The sequence below is a fragment of the Ambystoma mexicanum genome, chromosome 5q (assembly GCF_040938575.1).
Source record: "Ambystoma mexicanum isolate Mex_15411 chromosome 5q, UKY_AmexF1_1, whole genome shotgun sequence".
NCBI lineage: Eukaryota > Metazoa > Chordata > Amphibia > Caudata > Ambystomatidae > Ambystoma > Ambystoma mexicanum.
In genome coordinates, this window is record NC_090933.1 from 133096521 (window position 1) to 133122029 (window position 25509).

Sequence of the window (25509 nt, forward strand, 5' to 3'; positions counted from 1 at the left end):
ATATCCAATTTCTCAAGTGATTCACTGTTCACCCCGGATGCCCCTCTGCCGGGCTAAGAATCACTTAGATACAAAATCTTCAATCAGTCTCCCTCTGTCGGGCTCGGACCAATTGATCTACTTTGCCATACATTTTCTTTACTGTATCATCATCAAAGCCTTTCGATTGTGCACAGGATTTAGCTTGACCAGTATCAGGACCATTTCGATTCACAATCCTGTGCCACTCTTTCACTTTTGTCAACTCTCAGATACCTTGCATTAAGCACACATGTGGTGCCAGACCACTCTGTCAAAGGTATTGTATCTTTGTTTCAAAGTTCAATCACTCAGTTCAACTTTACTTGCGTTGGTTATCGCACATGTTTTATACAATGTTCGTTCCATCTCGCCATACAATGTTGCTGCTGGCAACCTTGGCTTCAACACAGACCGGTCTTGTATTGGTCTCCCCAACTCACCAGCTGAGTTGATTTCACTGATGCTGCTTTGTTGTTGGAGCCAATGACAGTACCACGGCAGCTGGCGATTCTCCCCGCCTTCATTATCGACGCAGGAGGCCCCAGGTACCTCCGACACACAATGCAGGATTCCTCAGCCTGGTCTCATGCTTTCTATTCTCGAGGCTTTGTGAAAGTAATGGTTCCTTGTCGAAAAGGTCAAAGGAACTTCCCTTCTTGCAATCCCCTTCTGTTTCGCCGTCTTTCTCCTCTTGTGAAACTTCGATCTTAGAACTGCTGTTTCCTCGTGTGCTTTGCCTCTCTCCGAGTGTGCTCTTGTGCTCTGCATTTTATCCGTGTGGGGGGGAAGTGTAATGCAAGTCAGGTGTGTGTGATGGTCAGTAATTGACTGACCTTGCCTGACCATTGTATTGGGACACGTCAGGTATACAGCTCGACTATTAGTACATTTTCCCTCATAGAGGGCTGTCTGTGAGAAAGTGTTTGTGTTGTAAAAAGGGCAGTAGTTGAGTTCCTAAATATCCTACCTGGTACAATGGGGTAAAGGTGTTACAGGGAAGGGGATACCGTGTGTTAAGATGGATTTCTGAACTCTGACCTGGTGGGCAGAGGTTCAGGCGGCCAGCCTAGTTTCTTGGAACAGGGTAACCTTCTGCACAAGCCAGACCAATCAAGGTAGCTTGGCGGCGGTCAAGACTAGGTCTCAGGAGGGGCGAGGGTGACTGAAAGACCTCATTGAGCACACAGAGTAAAGGACACTTACAAATCACTCCCAGTCAGGTGTAGATATATTAAAAATACATATACAATTATTGCATAGCCTTTATTTTCAACACACAAATCAAATCACAGTAATACTATTAAGCCAACACAATCCTATCTGAATACATATATGCAAGACTATTTGGGTCTAAAGGATTAATGCACGAAATGGGTCCACAACCTAAAAGGGGAAGGAAACAGGCAGTGCGAATAGTCTTTAGTCCCTTCTGCATCCAACACAATCCCAATTTAGAGGCAGTCCAATGCCTAAGAGGAGTGGAGCCTAATACTCAAATGTACATGCAATGCCAGGGCACGCAGGAGTTCAAATGAGTAAAAACAGGGTTTCTTCAAGGGTCTGTAGCAACTCAGGGAGGTGGGTGAGGCGATGAAGAATAGGTTCCTACTATTCGAGGAGGGTCTCCACTTGAGGGCAGAGTCGATTCCAAGAGTTAGAAATAGTTTGCTAGGTCACACTAGCAGTGGAAAGGAGAGGGGCTCCTATGGGCCACTTGTGCGTAAAAATGGATGGAGGCGCTAGGGGCCACCAGTTAGGGTTGCAATTACTCACCGACCCCCGGCACACTCCAGACCAAACTTCAGCAGTCGAGACCACTTCGGTTACAGGTTCAAGTGCGGCAATCTGGTGGCTCTACAGCTTTCAGCGAAGATACAGCAATGATTCCCAAACGGGACGGTGGTGATTTCTCCGCTCCTGGTGGATAGATCAGGCCAGTTTCACTGCAGCAGGTTTCAGGGTCAAGAGGGGCACAAATTCAGCGCACCTGCAAAGGTCATCACCACGCCTAGGCGACACGGTAACCGCATATACTCCGGTTCGGGCGCACTTGTCTCACTTCAGACCTGGGAACGCCAAGTGTACGAAATTCGGTGTGAGGTTGCCATGAACACAGAGCTAGCAATATACCAAGTTTTGAGGGCCTCTTCGAAACAGCGGCGGTATCAGGGCAAAGAGTCTGCGTAAGCTGGTCAGCCCACTGGTTGGCCATGGGGCAGTTCTGAGAAGGCTTACTTGCAGGGTTTGATGAAGGTGACGAGAATAGTTGGTCCCACTATTCCTATGGGTCAAAGCGTCTTCACAGACCTTTTAGAACAACCAGATGCAAAGGGGTCCCACAGGATGACAGCGGGCTCAGGGTGCCAAACCTTCCAGCGGGTCACCAGCGGTTCCTCGACTAGGCTTCTTAGTTCCAGGATACTTGGATCCTATCTATCGTTCAGTGAGAACTCCAGAGATCGACATGGTATGGGTGTTTGGGGCCTTCTCTGTTCCAGAATTTCCTTCGCGCGAAAACGAAGAGGACCCAATGGGAGATCTGCTCACATACAGGCATACCATACGTGGACCAATCCCGGACCATAGTGGTCCCAGGCATTCACAGCGCTCCAGACTCTCTGGCACCCAGGATGTGTATTGGATCCAGACGTTCCAGCCCACATCCTGGAGGCACACACACAAGGCATGCAGAAGCCCGCGAAAGCTTGGCGTTTCAAACGGGGCAATCGCGGTTTGCCTGGCAGGAAAGGGTTAAAAATATACTAAATGATAAGCTGCCACCAGCCCTGTCCGAGGCACATCTGCACTTCTCCTAAATAATCCTTAGAGAGTATCTAAGGCATTTGGAAATGACTAATAGACCCAAGTGTACTGTACCGGAAGGTACATTGTACACTCGTTACATGTTGCAGAAAAGTTGAAACATTGGAAAGGACTAAGGGAAACAAAGTCTCCCAGTACTGACTGTCTTAAGGGCATTTCAGTTTCCCTATAAGAAGTGAGCGAAAATCCTAGAGGAGTACAGTAGAAGGCTGGGCTCCTCTGGTGAAGTCAGACTATGGTGTTAATCATCAGCAAAAAGTTGGGGGGTTCACAACTGGAGGGAAAATTACACAAAAAATGGGAATCTTTCCTAACACAGCGTCTCACCATACGGTGCCCGAATGCCCAAAGACCCCTCATCCAGGTGATCCTCTCGCACTGGTCCAACCCCAGGAACGCGATCCAAAAGTGATGGCTGTGTCATGGCCACCTGGATGGCAGATCCTCAGGAACTAGTGGGTGAGACACCTTCTGGTTTCTCACAATACGCTAGCTCTGTTCCAGTGGCCTGGTTTTAAAGGCTCTAGGGACAATTAAAACCCCAAATCCCTACCTTTTTCAAAGACATAGGGCCTCATTACAAGTCCGACGGTAGCCGTGCTGGAAAAACCACCGGACCCGTATTACCATTCCACCTCCGTGATTGCCAGAATCACCGGGGCATGACAACCCCTGTGACCTGGTAATTCTGGAGGCAGAATTCTGTAAATCCCCATCCCCTTGGAGTCCGACAGGACTCCATGGGGATGGGGACCATGGAAACACTATGACAGAGCCAGTGTTTCCATGTCCGCCTGCAGGCGGGTGGTGTTAAACCGGCCAAGTGACACCTCCCGCCTGCAGGACTCTGAATCAGCCGGACCAGAAACAACTGTGGCGGCGGTTTTATCCCCACCGTTCTTTCCGGACTAGCAGGGTCGTAATGAGGCCCATATACTTAAACTTAAATATTGCTTAAAGACAACGGTTTGCATACATTGATGTTCTACCCAGAGTGCAACTTTCATTACAGGGGTGGGTTGTTAGTGTTGTTATTACTTTGTCTGGCCTTTTAGTTTGTTAAAAGTCTTGTATTCTATTGAACTTTGATTAGACATGTATTTTATTTCTGTATCACAGTACTACTGTTGTTTTGGATGCTTCCTTACTGGCTCCCATCCCTTTTAAAGAGTAGAGCCTGCCCTCGGGCCCCTGTTACCTTAAAGAGGTGTATCGTTCATGTTGTGCCTGTTTCAACTTTATTATTGAGATTACTGCTGGTTTAACGGTACTGTGAATATGAGTTTAGAAATCACTACCTACCTTCTGTGCAGTCGGCATGGCTAGACAAACATTTGAATGCTCATATTGCCCGCACTGAATAAGAAATTACAGTGCTTTCTTTTGAAAAATCTAAACAAACTTGGTCGAAATAGAAAACATTCTGACAACTTTACCAATTGTGCCGGCAAATAGTTTAGTGGGTGAACGCATAGATAGCCAAACCTTTTACTTACAATTATTTGAATTCAGAAGACCTTGGCAGCAAGTACTACAAAAACAGTTTCACTATCATTTTTAGGGCTTCTGGCATTCATTGTGAAGATATGTACGGCTATATACTGTAAAACGTGTTTATTTTTTAATACCTTCTTAAATTTGAGATACATGTGTCCATTGTGAGCCCCCTTTTCGCAAAAGAAATACTACTGAACATGAGTGAATCACCTATTCAGGGACAAGGTGTGACCTATAAAAACAGTGTCAAGCTTACCCTCACTATAATGCCCATGCGTTTGCTTTCCGAAGTGAATGGAAAGATCTGCAGGATGTAAAATGTCAATATCTGTCCACCAGGCGTCTTCAGCTGCATCGAGTTCAGATCCCTGCTAACCAAAGTCAGGCCGACGCTCTCTGTCCACTGTACCAGTGCCACCTTAAGGAAGAGAGAAAATGGTGGTGTTAAAGGTCAATCGCACCCCGTGAAACCATGCTGAGTCCAAATAACTGGCTACAGGCTAAAGGTCAAGCAGCTTGTTAATAAACTGGTGCACTGGCGCACACTGTAGAGCACCCAGCTGTGGCAGAAATACTTTTTTTTAAGTCTAATTAAAGTGACATTAAACATCAACGCACGGCAATATTTCCCAGGCTGTATTCGAAGCAGTTTAGTATCATTTGTTATCGATTTTTTGCAGTAGAGGGGGTTTCAATTACTAGAGTCTGATCTAATGAAGCATTGTCTTACAGTCCAGCAGTGCTGCACAGTTTGACTCGGTTTGTCTTGCTTAAGCACATTTCACCACATGTATACATTACACTCCAAGTGGTTCAATACACAGCGGATTTGAAAAAGAACTCCCACTGTTGAGCACCACGTGAGGAGGATGTGCTAGTGCTTGCTTGTTTTGACAATTACACAAAGTGCAGAAACAGACTTTTATATTTCTGATAAAGTCTAGTCCAATGATTAACATACAGAAAGACTGCTCACACATTTTCATATTTTAAGCAGCTCTTCAAGTCTGATTCCTGCCGCTTGTAAGTGCTGTAAAAAAATAGGTGTTATTACTCAATGTAAACAATGCAGTCGCCTGAAAAGGATTAATGGCTGAGCTATGTATGTACGACTTAATTCCAACCGGTTATTGCAGGATGTATATATTCTAAGTTTCTCGTCAACTAAATGTCCCTCTTTTATTCCTACTAAAACGATCTGTTGAGGATAGTGTGTGAGAGGGAAACTGCAGGAGTCCTTTGGGACATCAATCAATCTTCAAACTGGCCACCTCTGGACACAGACCACTCTTTTTCAGAAATCATTTTTTTTAATAGAACGATTTTCATTAATTTTATAACGGACACAAAAAAGAAAAGATTGGTCACCCTGAATCAGAGTTATCGTGATGGTTTACAACGAACTGCTATGCCTCCACCGCCTTCTTCCCCGCCTGAAGTACTTAGACACCCTACTCCCCGCCCCAAATGTTGTCTACCTTCTCCGGGCAACCCTGTGCAGTGTATATACCTCGCTCCATGGACACAAAAATGTGTACGTCTGCCACCCATTGTCTGTACTGAGGGCGTTCTGGGGCACTCCATTTCCTAGCAATGTTCAGTTTTACCAGTCCAATCGTTGTGGACAAGGAACAAGTTACATACCTGTAACTGTTGTTCTCCAGCATGGGTCGGGCATGGATTCACATGCTCGTGAATATTCCCCGTCGTCAGGCTGGGAATCCTCGGTAAAGAAAAAAATCAGTATCAGTTTCGTTTCTGATCTGTCTTTCTTAGTAGTAACCAATCACTGATCTCTGGGTCATACTGCCCCCAGCCAATGACTGCCCTCTCCCTAAGCCCCGCCTCCAGCAGCCATCCTCAGATTTGGTAGCACGCCAAGTGGCAGTATGACCAAGTGAAGAGCCACAGAGGGGTAGGCGGGAGGGTTCGCATGTGAATCCATGCCAGACCCATGCTGGAGAACAACAGTTACAGGTAAGTAACTTGTTCCTCCTCCAGCATGGGGTCTGGCATGGATTCACATGCTCATGAATAAAAGAATACATAGCAGTATACACATGCACAACAACGGGAGGTGGCAACAGGCTCAACATTAAGCAATACAACAACTCAACATTAAGCATCTCTTACCTCCTCACCAGGCTCACCTTAACCAAACAGGTTGCGCAGCACTGCTTGGCCGACCCTGGACTCCTCCCTGGAGTCCCGATCGACGCAGTAGAATCTTGTGAAGGTGTGCGTCGACCTCCACGTAGCAGCCCTGCAGATGTCCAGCAGGGGCACACCAGACAGGAACGCCGTGGTAGCAGCGATCGCTCTGGTCGAATGGGCTCTCGGACGGCCGGGCAGCGGTCGGCTTGCCAACCTGTGACAATGCATGATGCAGCCGGAGAGCCATCTGGAAATGTAAGTCTTCGATAGAGCCTTCCCTTGATTCACAGACCCAAAGTTCACAAACAGTTGTGACGTCTTCCGAAAACTCTTCGTGCGGTCCACGTAGAACTTCAGCGCTCTAGCTACATCCAGCGAGTGCAAAGTCCTCTCGGCCGGCGTCGAAGGCGACAGGAAGAAAACTGGTAACACCAAGGGCTCGTTGAGGTGGAAGTCCGACGGCACCTTGGGCATGAAGGAGGGGTGCGTCCTTAGCACCACCCTCGTGTCATGAAAGGTCAAGTATGGAGGCTTGCAAGATAGGGCCTGAATCTCTCCCACTCGTCGTGCAGAGGTGATGGCCACGAGGAACGCTGTCTTCCATGACAGGAACTTCAAAGGCGCCGAATGCATAGGCTCGAATGGGGGTCCCATGAGCCTGGTCAGCACCACATTAAGCTCCCACGCCGGGGCAGGAGCCTTCACCGGCGGGAATGATCGGAATAGTCCCTTCATAAATTCCTTCACCAGGCGATGAGACCACAAGGACACCCGTCCCGTAGTCCTGGTATATCGGGAGATGGCAGCCAGATGTATTTTTATGGAGGCGTGAGCCAGACCAGCTTTGGCCAGCGACAGTAGGTATGGCAGCACTTGAGAGGCCGTAATCCGCAGAGGGTTAATCTTCTGTGCACGGCACCAGACAGAGAACCTCTTCCATTTATGACCGTAACACTTGAGAGTTGAGGACGCTCTGGCCTTTGCAAGAACCTCTCTGCAATCAGCCAGGATATCGTACCCTCCAAACTCTAGTGCTGCAGGAGCCAGGCCTGCAAGTTCAGAGACTGTGGGTCGTGATGGAGAATGGCGCCTCCTTCTCTGGAGAGGAGATCCGCGTCCGCCTGCAGCCTGACTGGCTGGGACGTTGACAAGTCCAGAAGGTCCAGGAACCAGATCTGCCTCGGCCACGCCGGTGCGACGAGGATCATCCTGCACCTGGACTTCTTGAGCTGGTTGATGAGGCGGAGCGGCAACGGAGGGAACGCATACAGAAACAGGCCGTCCCAAGGGAACGAGAAAGCATCGCCCATGCTCCTCGGCTGTGGGAACCTGCTGGCGAACCTCTGGCACTTGGAGTTCGTCGCCGTCGCGAACAGGTCGATCTGGAGTTTGCCCCACCGTTGGAAGAGTCGATCCACTTGATCCTGGCGCAGTTCCCACTCGTGGCACGAGCGCAGCTCCCTGCTGAGTGATTCGGCGATGGTGTTTTTTATTCCTGCCAGGTTGAAGGGAACCAGAAACATCCCCTGGCGACGGCCCAGTGCCACAGATCCTGGGCCTCCTTGGATAGGGCTGGGGATCTGGTGCCCCCCTGCTTCCGTATGTAGAACATTGTGGTGATGTTGTCTGTGAAGATCCTCACCACTTTGTCCTTGAGGGACGGGAGGAACGACTTGAGCGCCCAGAACACTGCTTGGAGCTCCAAGATGTTGATGTGAAGAGACCTCTCCTCCGGGAGCCAAAGGCCTCTTGCGTGGAGATCTCCGGTGTGGGCCCCCCAACCCTCCAGAGAGGCGCCCGTAGTCACAGTCTCTTGAAACGCTGGAGTTTGAAAGTCTGTGCCCGTCGTGAGGTGAGCCCGGGTGCCCCACCATAGGATCGCCCGACGGAACTCCTCGTCGAGGAGGTCCTGTCCTCGAAGCAACCCCTCGCCTGAAACCAGCAGATACCCTGCAGGCGCAGCCGCGCCGCCACTGTTGCCAGGCACTTGGTGAAAACCCTGGGTGCCGACTTTAATCCGAACGGTAGGGCTCTGAATTGGTAGTGGCATCCCTGAACCACGAACCTGAGGAACTTTCTGTGCCTTTTTAGAATGGGGATGTGGAAGTAAGCATCCTCCAGGTCCAACGACGATAGAAAGTCGCCTTCCTCCAGCTGTCCCAGCACGTACTGGAGGGTGACCATCCTGAATTTCTGCACCTTGATGCATTTGTTTAACCGACGCAGGTCCAGGATGGGGCGCCAACCGCCGGTCTTCTTTCTGACGAGAAAGTACCTTGAGTACACTCCGGAGCCCCGGAGCCTCCTGGGGACAAGCTCGTTGGCACCTTTTTTGAGCATCGCCTTTACTTCCAACAGCAGTTGAGGGAAGGGATTCTCCCTCCTGGCCACGGGAGGAATGCGAGGGCACTTCTTTTGGAATTCCAGCGAGTGCCCGTTAACTAGGGTGTCCAGCACCCAACGGTCGGTGGAGATGGACTCCCACACGCTGACTAACTTCGTCAGCCGGCCTCCCACCGGGGTGCTTCGGTGGGGGCCCGACGACACGGCTGGGTCAGTCTTGTTTGGAGGAGGCCTTGCTGCCTTGGCCTCCTTGACGATGACGGCGGGATCCCCCTTGCTTGCCGCGACCTCTGTAGGCCTCCTGGGAAGAGGAGCGGGCCGCCTGGCGGTAAGCGGAGGAGCCACCACTGGATCCTTTGGAGGCACCCTGTCTGCCGCCGGGGCTCCGAAAGGGCCATCGCTGCTGAAGCACCCCAAGGGCCCGGGCCATCTCCGAATCGGTCTTGATGGCCTGTAGAGACTCATCCACCGCCTTACCAAAGAGGTTGTTGCCATCGAACGTCATGTCCAACACCCTGGTCTGGACGTCCTGGCGAAAGTCTGTCGCCTTGAGCCATCCCCGTCGTCGGAGGCAAACTCCGTTGCCTAGTTGGCAATATCGGTATCGGCGATGTCCGTCGCCATCGTTATGGCGTGATCCGACACTACCTCACCCTCCTGCAGAATTTCTAGGGCCTCTGCCCTTTTGTCATCAGGCAGGAAGTCTAACGGGAGCTATTTTGAACCAGAGCTCCCTGTCGTAGCGGGCCACGATTGCTAAGGCATTGGCCGCCTTAATCATCGTCGTCGCCGCCACCGAGATGACTCGTCGTCCCATTGAGTCCAACTTCTTGCCCTCGCTGTCCGGCGGGGAAGTGGAAGTTGAAGCCGCCGTGCCCGCTGCCTTCTTCTGAGCCGCTGCCGAGACGACCGAGTCCGGCGTGGGCTGGGCCCTGAGGCACAGGGGGGAGGCATTAGGGACTCGGTACTTCTTTTCGTACCTGTCCCTCTTGGCGGGTGTCATGGCAGGGTTCTTGAGGACCGCGAGGGCCGTCTTCCTCTTAGCCTCTCATCGTTGGTACAGAAACCCCTCCTTTTTCTGTTCTTCAGGGCAGAGCTGGAAGAGCTCGGATGCCCTGGTTATCTTGGCGTGGAAAGAGCCAACCTCGTCGGCTGGGGTCGCCCGCGGGGGGGAGGGGTGACGACAGGATGTCTGCTGTGTCATCGCCGCCGTCATCGTCTGTTCCCGTCGCCGTATCCGTCGCCGTATCCTCTCCCGGCGAGGGGGATGAGGAGTCCACCGGTCTCGCAGGCACGAAGGGCAGAGCGGGGTGGACTCTCCTCCGCTTGTTCGGAGGGCTTCCCGACGGGCCTGGTTCTGGCTCCTCCCTCGGGGTGCTTGGTAATCTCGTCCTTATCTCGGTACATAAGGATTGGATTGCCAACAAAATGGCCGCCGAGCTATCCTGGGGCTCGGGCAATGGCTGCAACGGACGGGATGGCCGCTCCATTGGGCCCTGTTCGTCGTCGCTATCTTCGATCACGTCTGCAGGGACAGTCCCCTGGGATTGAACCTTCTCGAACCTCTTGTTGATGTTTCTGAACCTCTCGTTGAGGCCTATGGACCTTTCGTTGAGGCCCTCCTCGGTCTCCACCAGTTCCTCCTCAGAGGCTGATTCCGAGTCTGTAATGGCCACTGCCCCCCCCCCCCTCTTTTTCAGCCAGGGGCTTCACGGGGGTCTTAGCAATGGGCTGGAAAGAGGATTCCCTCCGAGGCGGCAGGGATACTCTGGGCCCAGAGGCCGTTTCCATTGGCGTAGTTCTCAGCCGGCTTCGCCAGGGTTGCAGCGCCCACTTCGGTAGAGGCCTTAGCCGGGTGGATCAAAGCCCTCACCACCTTAGGTGCATCCTGTGCCTTTGCCTTGGGGGGGGGGGATCAGCGCCTCGCTCCCCCTTCGAGATCGACCGGGTCCGCTCCAGTGGCCTACTGGCTCTGGCTCGTGGTCGAACGTGCCGGGGAAGTAGCGCCCTGCTTGGCAACCGAAGAGCCCGACCTTTCCGCGCTCTCGGAGCCCGCGGACTCGCGGTGCTTGGCCTTCTGTTGGGCCCCTGTCACCGGGGCGCCCTCAAAGGACTTAGAAGCCCGCTCAAACAACTTCTTCTCCTTCTCACTTGCTGTGCCTTTCTCCAGCCAGGTGGCAAGGCGGGAACGACGATCTTGTTTGGTCCGTTCCGAAAGGTTCTTGCAGAACGCACAGTCCTTCTCCACGTGCGTCTTGTCCCCATGGAGGCAGTAGAGGCATCGCGAATGCTCGCCTTCCTTGAAAACGTTATATAATCCGCATCCAGGGCAGTTCCTGAACAGCTTGGATCCGGGCGTCGAGCTCCCCTTGTCCTGGGCCATGTCCGTTGAGGTATGCCGCAGATCTTCCGGAATCCTCCAAGAAGTGTAAACTCGATGAAAACTTCACCCTTGAGGGGCGTAGAAGAATTCCGAAATGGGTCCCCGTTATCGGAAGTAGAAGCGGTGGAGCTTGAGGCTCGATTAAATCGAAAAAATGAGAAATCTCCTGAAAAAAGCGTGAAAACGCAGCAAAAAACTCGAGAGCTAAACACGAGGACTCCCAACACTTGAGGATGGCTGCCGGAGGCGGGGCTTAGGGAGAGGGCAGTCATTGGCTGGGGGCAGTATGACCCAGAGATCAGTGATTGGTTACTACTAAGAAAGACAGATCAGAAACGAAACCGATACTGATTTTTTTCTTTACTGAGGATTCCCAGCCTGACGACAGGGAATATTCATGAGCATGTGAATCCATGCCAGACCCCATGCTGGAGAAAAACAGTTTTTCATGTTGGTTATAAAAGTTCTCACCCCATATCTCCAAAAGTAACAGCTTAGGGTCCAGTGGTATCTATGTGACGAGTGTCTGAGATAACTTATCACAGCACGCCGTCCAAAAGCGGATGTGCATAAAAGTGGCCTCCCCACCCCACAAAACAAAAGCATAGGGGGCCCATCAATATGACAACATCGAAACAGCAAGACCCTCGGTGGTAGACTCGATGAAGGATTTTGAGTTGCACAGGCTGAAGTCTGGAGGAAATCGCAATCTCCCTGGGAAATATCAGAGCCTACACCCAAGTCCTCTGGTTCGATAGGTACCACATCCACCTCCCATTTGGCCTTGAGTTTGGATAGTTCTGGAGCTGCAAAGATGGATATGGATTGGTATAAGGTGGAGGTAACCTTGGTGGTTTGTGCTCCAAGAGAACATTCCTTTGAAGTGGGGAGCATTGTGACAAGTCAGGAAGTTATATGGCTGTGTGTGCAGTGCATGCGATAATTGCAAGTAGTGGCATCGTTCCACATCCGAAAAGCCAAACACCTGTTGCAGTTCAGCAAGTAACTTTCCCCTACCCACCACATCGCAGATAGTCTTGATGCCCACATCCTCCCACCCAGTCAGCACCAGCAGTTGATTCACCTTTGGCAGCATAGTATTCTCCCAGAGCGGTTGAGCTAGGGTCAGTCTACTGTCTCACCCAATATACTTGTGGGCTTCCATCCTTACACGCACTGTGTGTTGAATCATTGACTGTGGGAAGGTCCTCTGAGTCTGTTGGTATATGTAACGGAGCGGAGCCACACCCTCCAGTCCCATCCTCTCAGCTCGTATATAGGGCAGACCAGGGTCCCCATGGAGCACATCATTTACAACCGCCAGCTGACTCACCCAGTGGTAGCATCAGACATGTGGTAGCCCGATTCCACCTTTCCAGACCGACCGCTGTAGTGTGGACAGGGCAATCCGTGGCTGTCTACCACCCCATACAAGTTCACAGAGGGCAGTGTCTATTCTTCCGAATTCTAGTTTGGGTATCTTTACGGGGGGCATTTTGGAAAACATATACGTACCGTGGCAATGTAAGCATTTTGAAAAGCGTGGCCCTTCCCAAAAGAGAACGGGAGAGACTTCCAGTGTTGGACATCCCGAAGAAATCTATCTGTGATAGGATATAGATTGTGGATAAGGAACCGTGTAAGATCTCTATTGATATGGATACCCAGTTATCGAAAGCCTTCCTTTTCCACTCAGTATGGACAGTCCGGGGGGATCGCTAGATCGGAGCCCTGGACCGGGAAGAGAAATGACTTGCTCCAATCTACTCATAGCCCACTAAATACTTCATACTCCCACAGTCGCTGTGTCACAATAGGGTAGGAAAGGCCTGGAGCTCCCAAGCATACCAATAGGTGATCCGCATATGCGAAACCTTGTCACGACCCCTCACCTCTGGCCAGCGGACCCCCACCTATGATGAATCCTGGCAAAGTAGTGCAGCAAGAGTCTTGACAGCGATCGTAAACAATAGGGGGGACAACGGGACTCCTTGCTGCATGCCCCACCATAACTGGAAGCTTCTCTGGGTCGTACCATTCACCCGGATCTCTGCAACCAGCAACTGATAAAGTAAGCAAACCCTAGTCAGGAAACCGTTTCCAAATCCCATCTTCCCTGTGATTTCCCATATGCTGTCCCACACCACCGAGTCAAATGCTTTTTCAAAATCTACCGCCAGAAACACTAACGGTTCCCGTATAATGGAAACCTGCTCTATTGCCATAAGTGTAACCTCCAAATGTTCATGAGTGTAGATTTGTCCAGCATAAATCCACACTGCTCGGGGTGGATCAGACATGAGATAATTGTCAGCAAGCGTCTCGCCAGCACCTTTGCAAGAATCTTTGCTTCCCCATTGATTGATCAAAGAGACTGGCCTCTAAGACCCACAGAGGTCTGGGGGAAGGGAGCACTGCCCTCTACAGTAGTGAAACATATACAGAGGGTTGATCACTGACCTCCCAAATTTCTTCCATACCTCACAGGGAATCCATTCGGGCCAGGTGTTTTCCCTGAGTGGACTTGGGTAATGGCTTGGGCAATTTCATCTTCTGTTAGGTCAGCTTCCGAAGGCACTGGGCCTCCGACAGTCGGGAGGGTCAGGTTATCAAGTATGGTGGCATCTCGCAACCCACACAGGTTCTAGTAGAACTCTGCATAAATAAGTCAGCTATACCTTTGTCTGTCCTCTCGAACTCCCCCCAGTCTGACCACAGCTCCCAAACTTGTCTGTGCCCCTCGTCCCTCTTCGAGCCATGTCAACATACCCCCTCCTCCCCCTTGTCATCTGATTCATAAATGCAACTCGCATTTCTTGATGAGCCTGCCTGGCGTTGTCCAAGGAGATATTGGAGTACTTCTCTGGCCGTGAGGAGCGGCTGATGCGCCTCTGGAGAGTCTGAGGTCAAATATGTCTCCCGCTTAGCGGCTTTGCTTTCAGCCTCCAAAATCTACTGAAGCAGGGCCTTCCTTCGGGCCGAGATCCATGAGATCAAATCCCATCGGAGGACTGATTTATAACCCTCCCACGGCATCACTGGGCTGTCCACGGAGCCACCATTTATGTCAAAATATTCAGCGGTCTTCGACTGAATGCATTCTACAAAATCAGAGAACCCCACATAATAGTTGTTTAAGTGTGGTTTCTCAACACTCGAAAGTATTAGTGAGAACAGGAGCTAGTGCGGCATCCCGCGGGTCCCAGGCCTCAGCACAGTCTCTAAGTGGCCCAGTAATTGTTCCGGCAGTTAATGAGGAAGCAGCTAGAAAGCTCCTGCTCCAGGAGAGGAGACTAGAGGAACAGAAACAGCGGGACAAGGTCACCATAGAGCTGCGCAAGCTGGCGCTTGAAGAGCAGAAAGAGGCCAACAGGTCTGCCTCTATCAAGAACAGCAGCAGTGGCTCAAACCAGAGTGCCCGGGATAAGCAACGATAAGCCACGATAGCACATCCCCAAAGATTTAGTACAGGCTTATGAAGTGGGGAAGGATATTTTTGACTGGTTTGAAGCGCTCAAACTGGCATTCCAGCTGCAGGAGGTGGAAGAGGTACTGTGCGTTGCAGCCCTGATGAGTCGCTTACCGACATCAGGGACTGATGCAATTCTTCAGTTAACTTCTGAGCGAAGTCTCGTTTATGAGAGCATGAAGGCAGCCCCCCTCAAGAAGTTTTGTAAAACCCCAGAACAGCATCTCAAGAGCTTCAGAGAGCTTGGAAAGAAAAGTGGGCAGACATTTGAAGCATCACACACTTGTTGAAATATCTGAGCGGGTGGGTGACTGGTAACAAAGTTGACACATTTAAAGGGATGTACATTTGATTGCGTGAGAGCATGTGTTAAAGAATTGTGAGGTTGAGCTACACCAGCAGCTTGTGGACAAGACCATCCCAAACCCTAGGGAGCTTGCTAAGGCTGCCGACAGGTTTGTGAGTACTCAAGACCAGAAAAAGGCTCAGGCTGGGCCATAGGAAAGGGGATCCTGCGTGCAAAGGCTTACCCAAATAAGCTGTAGTGAAAGTTGGACTCATGGAGGAGGCCAACATTAGTGTGGCCCTCTCTGGTGAGAATTTCCCACTAGGGCAGGGAGTGGCTGAATGTGGATTGGTTACACTGAGTCGAAACGGTACCGGATCCCCAGAAGAGACCACAGTTACCAACAATACTCAACTCTATCTAGAGCACTTGTACACAAAACTCCTGCGGTCTGAGACACCGTGGCTAGCGTCACCTTTGTCACCCGGCAGTGGGTACAGCCAGGCCAGTATATTGATTGGCCTAAGTTGTGTGTAAGTGGATTTGATGGTAAGAATAAGTTCCCATTGGCGATAGTAGAGTTCAGCTAGCGAGGTGTAACGACCCAGCGCCGTGTAGCGTGAAAAACTCCATCCATGTCCCATGTCTGTTGGGTAATGATCTTCCTGATGCTAAAATAGTCGCAGTGGCTGCGCGATCGAGGGCCAAAGAAAACTCTCAGAAAGCCTTAGGTTCTGGAGTACTTCCAGAGGGCTTGTTGGAAGGACCGGAGTGGCCGGTAGCCCATAGTCCAGTTCCACAGACTAATGAGTCACCTACTCCTGCGGCAGAGGGTCTAGTAGCCACGCAGGACCTTACTTTTGTAGCAGGGGACCTAGAGACTTCAGAGTTGCCTGGCGCAGGACAGGAACCTGAGGTGGAGAACCAGGTGGGCGCAGATCTGAAGGGTCTGACCAAACTGGATGAGTTCGGCTCAGCTGGGGGCCCAGATCAGACTGACCTCCACACAGCCCAGAAAGAGTGTCCCACTCTGGCGTGTCTGCAGAAGCAGGCGGAGGAGCAGGCTAAGCGGGAGGCCTCCGGACTGTTCAAAGTGTACTGGAAGGATCGGATCCTGAACAGTGAGCCAAAGGATTCTGAGGGCGAGGACACCAGAAGGTTGGTGGTTGCCCAAAACCACAGAAAGTTCCTTTTGATTTGGCTCACCAAATTCCTTTAGGGGTCACTTGGGAGTCACTAAGACATCGGACCGGTTGTCTGCGCACTTTTACTGCCGCAGTTTGGTGCAAAATGTAAGGAATCTGTCCGGTCCTGCCCGACTTGTCAAGCTTCTGGCAAGTAAGGTGGTGCCAAAAAGGCCCTAGTAATTCCTCTACCCGTGGTTGGGTGGCCTTTTGGGAGAATAGGCATGGATATTGTGGGTCCTTTGGATCCTCAAACCAGCTCACAGAACCAATATATATTGGTGGTAGTGGACCATGCCACAAGATACCCTGAGGCTGTCCCTCTGAGGACCATCAAAGCCCCCTTGGTTGCGAAGGCTCCGATTGGGATATTCTCCCGTGTTGGATTCCCCAAGGAAGTCATTTCTGACAGGCGATCAAACTTCACATCAGCATACATGAAGGCTATATGGGAAGAGTGTAGAGTCACCTACCGGTTCTCTACCTCCTTTCATCCACAAACCAATGGGCTTGTTGAGTGGTTCAACAATACCCTGAAAGGCACAATACGTGGCTTGTAAGAGGTCTTCAGGAGAAAATTGGATATTCTCCTGCCATGCCTTCTGTTCGGCTACAGGGAGGTGCCACAGAATAGAGTAGGGTTTAGTGGCTTTGGGCTTCTGTTTAGAAACCCTAGAAGAGGGTCCCCTCAGTCTAGTGAAGGAGGGATGGGAAAGCAAACCCTCATCCAAGTCACAAGATGTGGTGGACTATGAATCTAAAGGCCAGTCAGGAGCTGAAGCACTGGCACAACCAAAAGGCCACAGTGACAGTCTATTCTCCAGGCCAGTGGGTATGGATTATGGAGCCTGTCAAACCCAGTGCCCTCCAGGACAAGTGGACTGGGCCTTACTGTGTGCTGGAAAAGATCAGTTAGGTGAATTATCCCATTGATGTGAAAGGACAAACAGATGTGCAGGGTCTTTCACGTCCGTCAACCAGCTAAAACCCCATTATAGCCGGGATGAATTGGTCATGGCGTTGGTGACTGACACAGAGACTGAGGAGGAGACCGATCAACTCCCAGACCTCCTGCACACTGAAGCCACAGATGAGTCAGTTGAAGGTGTCAACCTTGCAACGGACCTGTCAGAACAGCAACTAACAGACTGTCATTGTTTACTGGGCCAGTTTTCCAGTCTGTTTTCGCTGACTGTCGGTCGCACAGATTGGTGCACCAATGATGTGGACACTGGAGACAGTTAGCCATTGAAGGAACAAGTTACTTACCTGTAACTTTTGTTCTCCAGCATGGGTCTGGCATGGATTCACATGCTCATTCCCCGTCGTCAGGCCGGGAATCCTCGGTATAGAAAAAATCATTATCAGTTTCGTTTCTGATCTGTCTTTCTCAGTAGTAAACAATCACTGGTCTCTGGGTCATACTGCCCCCAGCCAATGACTGCCCTCTCCCTAAGCCCCGCCCCTGGCAGCCATCCTCAGATATGGTAGCACGTGAAGTGGCAGTATGACCAAGTGAAGAGCCGCAGAGGGGTAGGCGGGAGGGTTCGCATGTGAATCCATGCCAGACCCATGCTGGAGAACAACAGGTACAGGTAAGTAACGTGTTCCTTCTCCAGCATGGGGTCTGGCATGGATTTAAATGCTCATGAATATAAGAATACATAGCAGTATACACATGCACAACCACGGGAGGTGGCAAAAGGCTCAATATCAAAAAATACAACAACTCAACATTAAGCAACTCTTACCTCCTCACCAGGGCTCACCTTAGGCGAATAGGTTGCACAGCACTGCCTGGCCGACTCTGGACTCCTCCCTGGAATCCCAGTCGACGCAGTAGAATCTCGTGAAGGTGTGCGTCGACCTCCAACGTAGCAGCCCTGCAGATGTCGAGCAGGGGCACACCAGACAGGGACGCCATAGTTGCAGCGATCGCTCTGGTCGAATGGGCCCTCGGACGGCCTGGCAACGGTCGGTTGCCAACCGGTGACAGTGCATGATGCAGCCGGAGAGCCATCTGGAAATGGAAGTCTTCGAGAGAGCCTTCCCTTGATTCACAGGTCCAAAATTCACAAACAGCTGTGATGTCTTCCGAAAACTCTTTGTGCGGTCCACGTAGAACTTCAGCGCTCTAGCTACATCCAGCGAATGCAAAGTCCTCTCAGCCGGCGACGAAGGCGACGGGAAGAAGACTGGCAAAACCAAGGGCTCGTTGAGGTGGAAGTCCGACGGCACCTTGGGCATGAAGGTGGGGGTGCGTCTTCAGCACCACCCTTGTGTCATGAAAAGTCAAGTATGGAGGCTTGCAAGACAGGCCCTGGATCTCTCCCACTCGTCGTGCAGAGGTGATGGCCACGAGGAATGCTGTCTTCCACGACAGAAACTTCAACGGCACTGAATGCATAGGCTCGAATGGGGCCCCCATGAGCCTGGTCAGCACCACGTTGAGCTCCCACGCCGGGGCAGGGGCCTTCACTGGCGGGAATGATCGGAACAGTCCTTTCATAAATTCCTTCACCAGACGATGAGACCACAAGGACGCCCGTCCTGTAGTTCTGGTGTAACGTGAGACGGCAGCCAGATGTACCTTGATGGAAGCGTGAAATAGGCCAGCCTTGGCCAAAGACAGTAGGTACGGCAATACTTGAGGGGCCGTAATCCGCAGAGGGTTAATCTTCTGTGCACGGCACCAGACAGAGAACCTCTTCCATTTATGTCCGTAGCACTTGAGAGTTGAGGATGCCCTGGCCTTTGCAAGAACCTCTCTGCAGTCGGCCGGGATGTCGTATCCTCCAAACTCTAGTGCTGCAAGAGCCAGGCCTGCAAGTTCAGCGACTCTGGTTCGTGATGAAGAATGGCGCCTCCTTCTCTGGAGAGAAGATCTGCGTCCATTGGCAGCTTGACTGGTGTGGACGCTGACAAGTCCAGAAGGTCCGGGAACCATATCTGCCTCGGCCACGCCGGTGCAATGAGGATCATCCTGCACCGGGACCTCTTGAGCTGGTTGACGAGCCGGAGTAGCAACGGCAACGGCGGGAATGCATAAAGGAACAGGCCGTCCCAGGGGAACGAGAAAGCATCGCCCATGCTCCTCGGTTGGGGAAACCAGCTGGCGAACCTCCGGCACTTGGAGTTCGCCGCCATCGCGAAGAGATCGATCTGGGGTTTGCCCCATCGTCGGAAGAGTCGGTCCACTTGATCCTGGCGCAGTTCCCACTCGTGGCACGAGCGCAGCTCTCTGCTGAGTGAGTCGGCGATGGTGTTTTTTATCCCTGCCAGATGAAAGGGTACCAGAAACATCCCTTGGGCGACGGCCCAATGTCACAGATCCTGGGCTTCCTTGGATAGGGCAGCGGATCTGGTTCCGCCCTGCTTCCGAATGTAAAACATTGTGGTGGTGTTGTCGGTGAAGATCCTCACCACCTTGCCCTTGAGGGACGGAAGGAAGGACCTGAGGGCCCAGAACACTGCGCGGAGCTCCAAGATGTTGATGTGGAGAGTCTTCTCCTCCGGGAGCCAAAGGCCTCTCGCGTGGAGACCCCCCGGTGTGCGCTTCCCAACCTTCCAGGGAGGCATCCGTCGTCACCGTCACCTGGTGGGCCGGGGCTAGGAAACCTGTTCCCGCTGTCAGATGAGCGCGGACACCCCACCATCGTATCGCCTGACGTAACGCTTCGTCGAGCGGGATTCTGTCCTCGAAGCTGCCCGTCGTCTGGATCCAGTGGGCGTCGAGGAATTCTTGCAAGGGCCGCATCCGAAGTCTGCAGTGGGGCACCAGATAAATGCAGGAGGACATCATTCCGAGGAGGGACTTGATAGACCTCACTTTGGCCACGTCCGTGGCCAGCAGACGTTGCACCTTTCCTAGGATGGTCCTTATCCTTTTTCTCCGACGGTGAGGCCCGCCGCGCCACTGTGTCGAGCTGTGCTCCCAGAAACAGGGCGACTTGCGACGGGACCAGGTGGGATTTTGGAAAGTTGATGGAGAACCCCAGGTCCATGAGCAGCTGGACGGTCTTCGCTGTGTGTTCCACGGGGAGCTCCCTTGTCCTTGCCCGTATGATCCAGTCGTCCAGGTAGGGGTAGACGTGGATCCCCTGCAGGCGCAGCCGTGCCGCCACCGGTGCTAGGCACTTGGTGAACACCCTGGGCGCCGATTTTAATCTGAACGGGAGGGCCTTGAACTGGTAGTGCCGCCCTTTGACCACGAACCTGAGGAACTTTCGGTGTCTCTTTAGAATAGGAATGTGGAAGTAAGCATCCTCCAAGTCCAACGACGACAGGAAATCGCCCTCCTCCAGCTGTCCCAGCACGTGCTGGAGGGTGACCATCCGGAACTTCTGTGCCTTGATGTATTTGTTTAGTCGTCGTAGGTCCAGGATGGGACGCCATCCTCCTGTCTTCTTCACGAGGAAGTATCTTGAGTAAACTCCGGAGCCCCGAAGCCTCTTCGGGACGAGCTCGATGGCACCTTTCCTGAGCATCGCCCTTACTTCCAACAGCAGTTGAGGGACGTGATTTTCCTTCCTGGCCACGGGAGGAATGCGTGGGCACCTCTTCTGGAACTCGAGGGCGTGCCCCAGGGCCCGGGCGTCCAGCACCCAACGGTCAGTGGAGATGGACTCCCACACGCCGTCGAACTCCGTCAGCCGGCCTCCCACCGGGGTGCTTCGGCGGCGGCCCGACCCGACGGTCGGTTCAATCTTGCTTGGAGGCCGCTTTGCCTCCTTGACCACATTGGCGACGACGGCGGGATCCACCTGACTTGCCGCATCCCCTGTAGGCCTCCTGCAACAAAGACCTTGCCACTTGACGGTACGTAGAGGAGCTGCCGCCGGCTCCCTTGGAGGCACCCTGTCTGCGTCCGGAGCTCCGAAAGGACGGGCGTCGCTGTTGGAGCACACCCAGAGCACGGGCCTTCTCCGTGTCCGTCTTGATCGCCTGAAGGGATTCATCAACCGCCTTGCCAAAAAGGTTGTTCCCATCGAAAGGCATGTCCAAAACCTTGGTCTGAACGTCCTGGCGGAAATCCGTCGCCTTGAGCCATCCTCGTCGTCCCAACTGACGGAAACCGGTGTCGGCGATGTCCGTAGCCACCGTAATGGCGTGGTCCGAGGCAATCTCACCAATCTCACCTTCCTGCAAGATTTCCAGGGCCTCAGCCCTCTTGGCATCCGGAAGGAAGTCCAACAGAGGGGCGATCTTGAACCACAACTCCCTGTCGTAGCGGGCTACGATGGCTAGGGCGTTGGCCACCTTGATGGTCGTCGCTGCAGATGAGATGACCCGTCGTCCCATCGCATCCAGCTTCCTACCCTCGCCGTCCGAGGGGGGGAGGTTGAAGTCGAGGCCGATGCCCCCCCGCTTTCTTCTTGGCCGCCGCCGAAACGACCGAGTCCGGGGTAGGTTGCGCCCCAAAGGCACAAGGGGGCAGCGTCGGGACCCGGTACTTCTTCTCGTACGGGTCCCTCTTCGCCGGAGCCGTGGCAGGGTTCTTGAGGAGGGCGAGCCCCTCATCCCAGATGTCATCAAGAAGCGGTACGGCGAGGACCGTCTTCCTTTTAGCCTTGCGCCATTGGTAAAGGAACCCCTCCTTCTTCTTTTCCTCGGGGCAGAGCTGGAAGAGCTCGGATGCCCTGGAAATCATTGCATGGAAGGATCCAATCTCGTCGGGCGGGGACGCCCGGGCAGGGGGCGACGGGTGACACGCCCCGTCGTCGCCTCCGTCGTCATCCGTACCCGTCGTAGTCGTCTCCATGCCTGTATCATCCCCGTGGGTAGTGGACCGGGAGGAAGGCAGAGAAAGCCGCAGAGGCGGGAGAGGAGGCCTAGGATGCGTCCTCCTCCTCTTAAGTGGTGGGCTCTCTGAAGGTCCTGGCTCTGGTTCCTCCGTCGGGGGAAGGGGCAACCTAGTCCTTATCTCCGAGCATAAGGACTGGATGGCTGACAAAATGGCCGCCGAGGTGTCCTGCGGCGCTGGAAACGACGGGAGCGAGGGCTCTTGAGGAGCCTCGTCTGCGTCACCATCGCCCTCGTCGTCGCCCTCGTCGGGATCCCTCCCGATGGGTTGGGCCTCCTCCACGACTTGGATGAGCTCCTCTTCAGAGGTCGTGTCCGTATCCACGACGGCCACCAACCCCTCCCCCACCATTTCCAACGAGGACTTCGTGGGGGTCTTCTCGATGGGCCTGAAAGACGACTCCCTCCGCGGTGGCAGGGAGACTCTGGTACCTGAGGGCGCCTCCACTGGTGTAGCCTCCACAGGCTGAGCAAGGGCTGCGGCGGCATCCTCAATCGAGGTCTTAGCAGGGTGAATTAAGGCCAACGTCACCTTCTGTACGCCTGGGGCCTTCACCTTGGGGGAAGGGTCCGAGCCTCGCTCCTCCTCTGCCGGAATCTTCGAGATCGACCGGGGCCTCTCCAGAAGCTTCGCCGGGTTCTCGGACTTCCTCTTACCCGAGCCAGAGCGTTGGCTTGTGGTCGATGGCGCGGGCAGGATGCGCCCTGCCTGGCAGCCAAGGAGCCTGACCGTTCAGCGCTCCCGGTGCCCGCGGACTCGCAGTGCTTAGCCTTTTGTTGGGCCCCCATCGCCGGAGCACCCTCACAGGACTTAGAAGACCGCTCAGACTTTTTTTTCTTCTTCTCGCCTGGTGGGCTCTTACCTTCCAGCCAGTTGGCGAGACGGAGGTGGCGATCCTTCATGGTCCGCTCCGACATGTTCCCACAAAACGAGCAGTCCTTTTCCTTGTGTGTCTTGTCCTCATGGAGACAGTAGAGTCATAACGAATGCTCGTCCTCCTTGAAAACGTCCTGAAGCTGGCATCCAGGGCAGGTCCTGAACAGCTTCCCAGGCGTCGAGCTCCCTTTCTCCTGGGTCATGTCCGGGGTAGGCCTCGGAACTTCTGGAATCCTCCAAAAGCGTAACTCAACGAAATCTTCGCCCTTGAGGGGCTTAGAAACTCCAAAACGGATCCCCGTTGATCAGAAGTAGAAACGGTGGAGCTTGAGGCTCTATTTAACCGAAAAAATGAGAAAATCTCCTGAAAAAAGCGTGAAAACGCAGCAAAAGCTCGAGAGCTAAGCACGAGGACTCCCAACACTTGAACGTGCGGTAAAAATCTGAGGATTGCTTCCAGGGGCGGGGCTTAGGGAGAGGGCAGTCATTGGCTGGGGGCAGTATGACCCAGAGACCAGTGATTGGTTACTACCGAGAAAGACAATCAGAAACGAAACTGATACTGATTTTTTCTATACCGGGGATTCCCGGCCTGACGACGGGGAATGAGCATGTGAATCCATGCCAGACCCCATGCTGGAGAAGAGTAGAATTCACTGGAAGTCCGATAAGGTCAGGGACACCATCAAGGAGGATGTTTCCAAGATGTTGTCGCTAGTAGTGATAGAGCCATCCCACAGGCCCTGGGCTAGCCCAGTGGCACTGGTCCCTAAATAGATCGGTAGTGGGAAGACTGAAGTTCACAGCGGGGTATCGGCTTGACAGATGGAGCGAAAGAGAGGTCGGAATTCTCAACCCCGAAAAGACATTATCAGTTAACTGTGATGCCCATCAGACTGAAGAATGCCCCTGTCACTTTTCAGAGGATGGTTAACCAAGTTTTCTCCAGACTGGAAAACCTCTGCGTCGTCTATCTAGATGACATTGTTGTGTTCAACCACACCTACAGAATACAGGCCTGACTATCAAGGCCACGAAGTACCAGATAGCACAGGGTACCATGACTTACCTAGGCCACCTGGAAGGCGGAGGTAAGAAACAACTTCTTGAAGCAAAGGTAAAGGCTTTGAAGGAGTGGGACATCCCCACCACACAGACGCAGGTCAGAGCCTTCCTTGGCCTCACCCGGTATGGGACCATTGCCATGACTCTGAATGAGACAACGTCCAAAAAGATGCCATAGAATTTAACTTAGACCCCAGCCTGTCAAACCTCCTTTCAGGATTTAAAGGATGGATTGTGCAGGGTCCCAGTCCTGAAAGTGCCAGACTATGGTCAGGAATTCATTATCCAGATAGACGCATGTGATTAACACAGCTGAACTCTGAAGGGGTAAAGCAACCTGTCGCCAACGTTAGCAGGAGGTTGACAAAAAGTGAAAGGAACTGGGCTGTCATAGAAAAGGAGACGTATTTGGTCACGTGGGCTGTAAAGAAGCTGAAACCCTACATCTTTGGGTCTCACTTTACGATCCAGACGGACCACGGGCCTCTGAGAACCCTAAGCTTTTTTGGTGGACCATATCCCTACAGGGATTAGATATGGACATCCAGCACAAGCCAGGCTCCCAGCATTGACATGCAGATGGCCTCAGCCAGGTACTTTCGCCTTGATGACGAACCAGACCCTCAGGGTGGTGGTTCACATGTTGAGGCTTGGAGGCATGTGAGGAATTTGACCATCCGCACGGGAAGAGTGCACTCGCCAGGACTTTTCTGTTTGTTTTAAAAAGAATGAATGATGGGGCCATTCCAGCACACATTTTCCATGCTAACTGCACAGCAGAAAAATAGTCATGTACTATGGAATGACACAGCTTACCAGCGCCACTCTCCCCTGTCATGTGTAGCTCACACCTGACAGCCGTGGGTACATCAGAAGCCTCTGGCCATGGGAAGCCTGATAAGAATTAAGGCCCCATGGATTTGCATCTCCATTGTGAAACCTTGATGGTGGCGGCGAATATTGAGGAATGTTAATTAGCAGGCCTAAGGCAAGGCCTGGGTGCAGGAAGTGACAATGGAGACCACACACCTCTTTGTAATGCAATGTGTCACTTTGGTACTAACACCCCTCCTTGGTATGGAAGGGCAGTAAATGTCCTGTCTGGAACCACTCCTTTCAGAGCAGAGAACTATGTGAATTGTAGAGGACGAAAGTCTGCCTGCAACTCCCTACTTCAGTGGAGGCCCATGTTGTGATCAAGCGCTGCATCGGGCTCAGTTAATTAGGGAGACACTTTAAGGTACAGCCGACAGGAAGATGGGTGGGACATAGATTTATATGTTGACATCCTTCCGCTGTCTGTTGCCAAGCGCCCGGGTTCTGACCTGAAGCATCACTGAAGATTGTTGGTGGGGACCCATGATTGGTCCAGTAAGGTGGGCTTAGCCTACACCAATCATTGGGGCCTATTTGGCTTTAAAAGAGGGCTGAACCCCTCACAGATCAGATCATCTGAAGACTTTGCAAGGAGTAAGAAGGACTCATTTGGACCTGAGCTGAAGGTACAGTCTACCTTATATCTTCCGCCAGAGAAGGAAGGGCAATAGTTCCAAGAGGGAAGCAATATCCCTCCCCTAAACATCTCCCACGGAGCAGAGGGAGATA

The 25509-nt window shown here is 52.6% G+C and overlaps 1 protein-coding gene across 2 annotated transcripts in view; it reads right to left on the reverse strand.

The window, feature by feature from the left end:
• The window catches only part of ATP9B (ATPase phospholipid transporting 9B (putative)), a 3609114-nt gene that overhangs the window by 894735 nt on the left and 2688870 nt on the right, over nucleotides 1-25509 (reverse strand). For both annotated transcript variants that reach the window (XM_069620656.1, XM_069620655.1), the window contains exon 16: nucleotides 4598-4759. In XM_069620656.1, the coding sequence (XP_069476757.1) occupies nucleotides 4598-4759 (162 nt within the window). The remainder of the gene's footprint in view (nucleotides 1-4597; nucleotides 4760-25509) is intronic.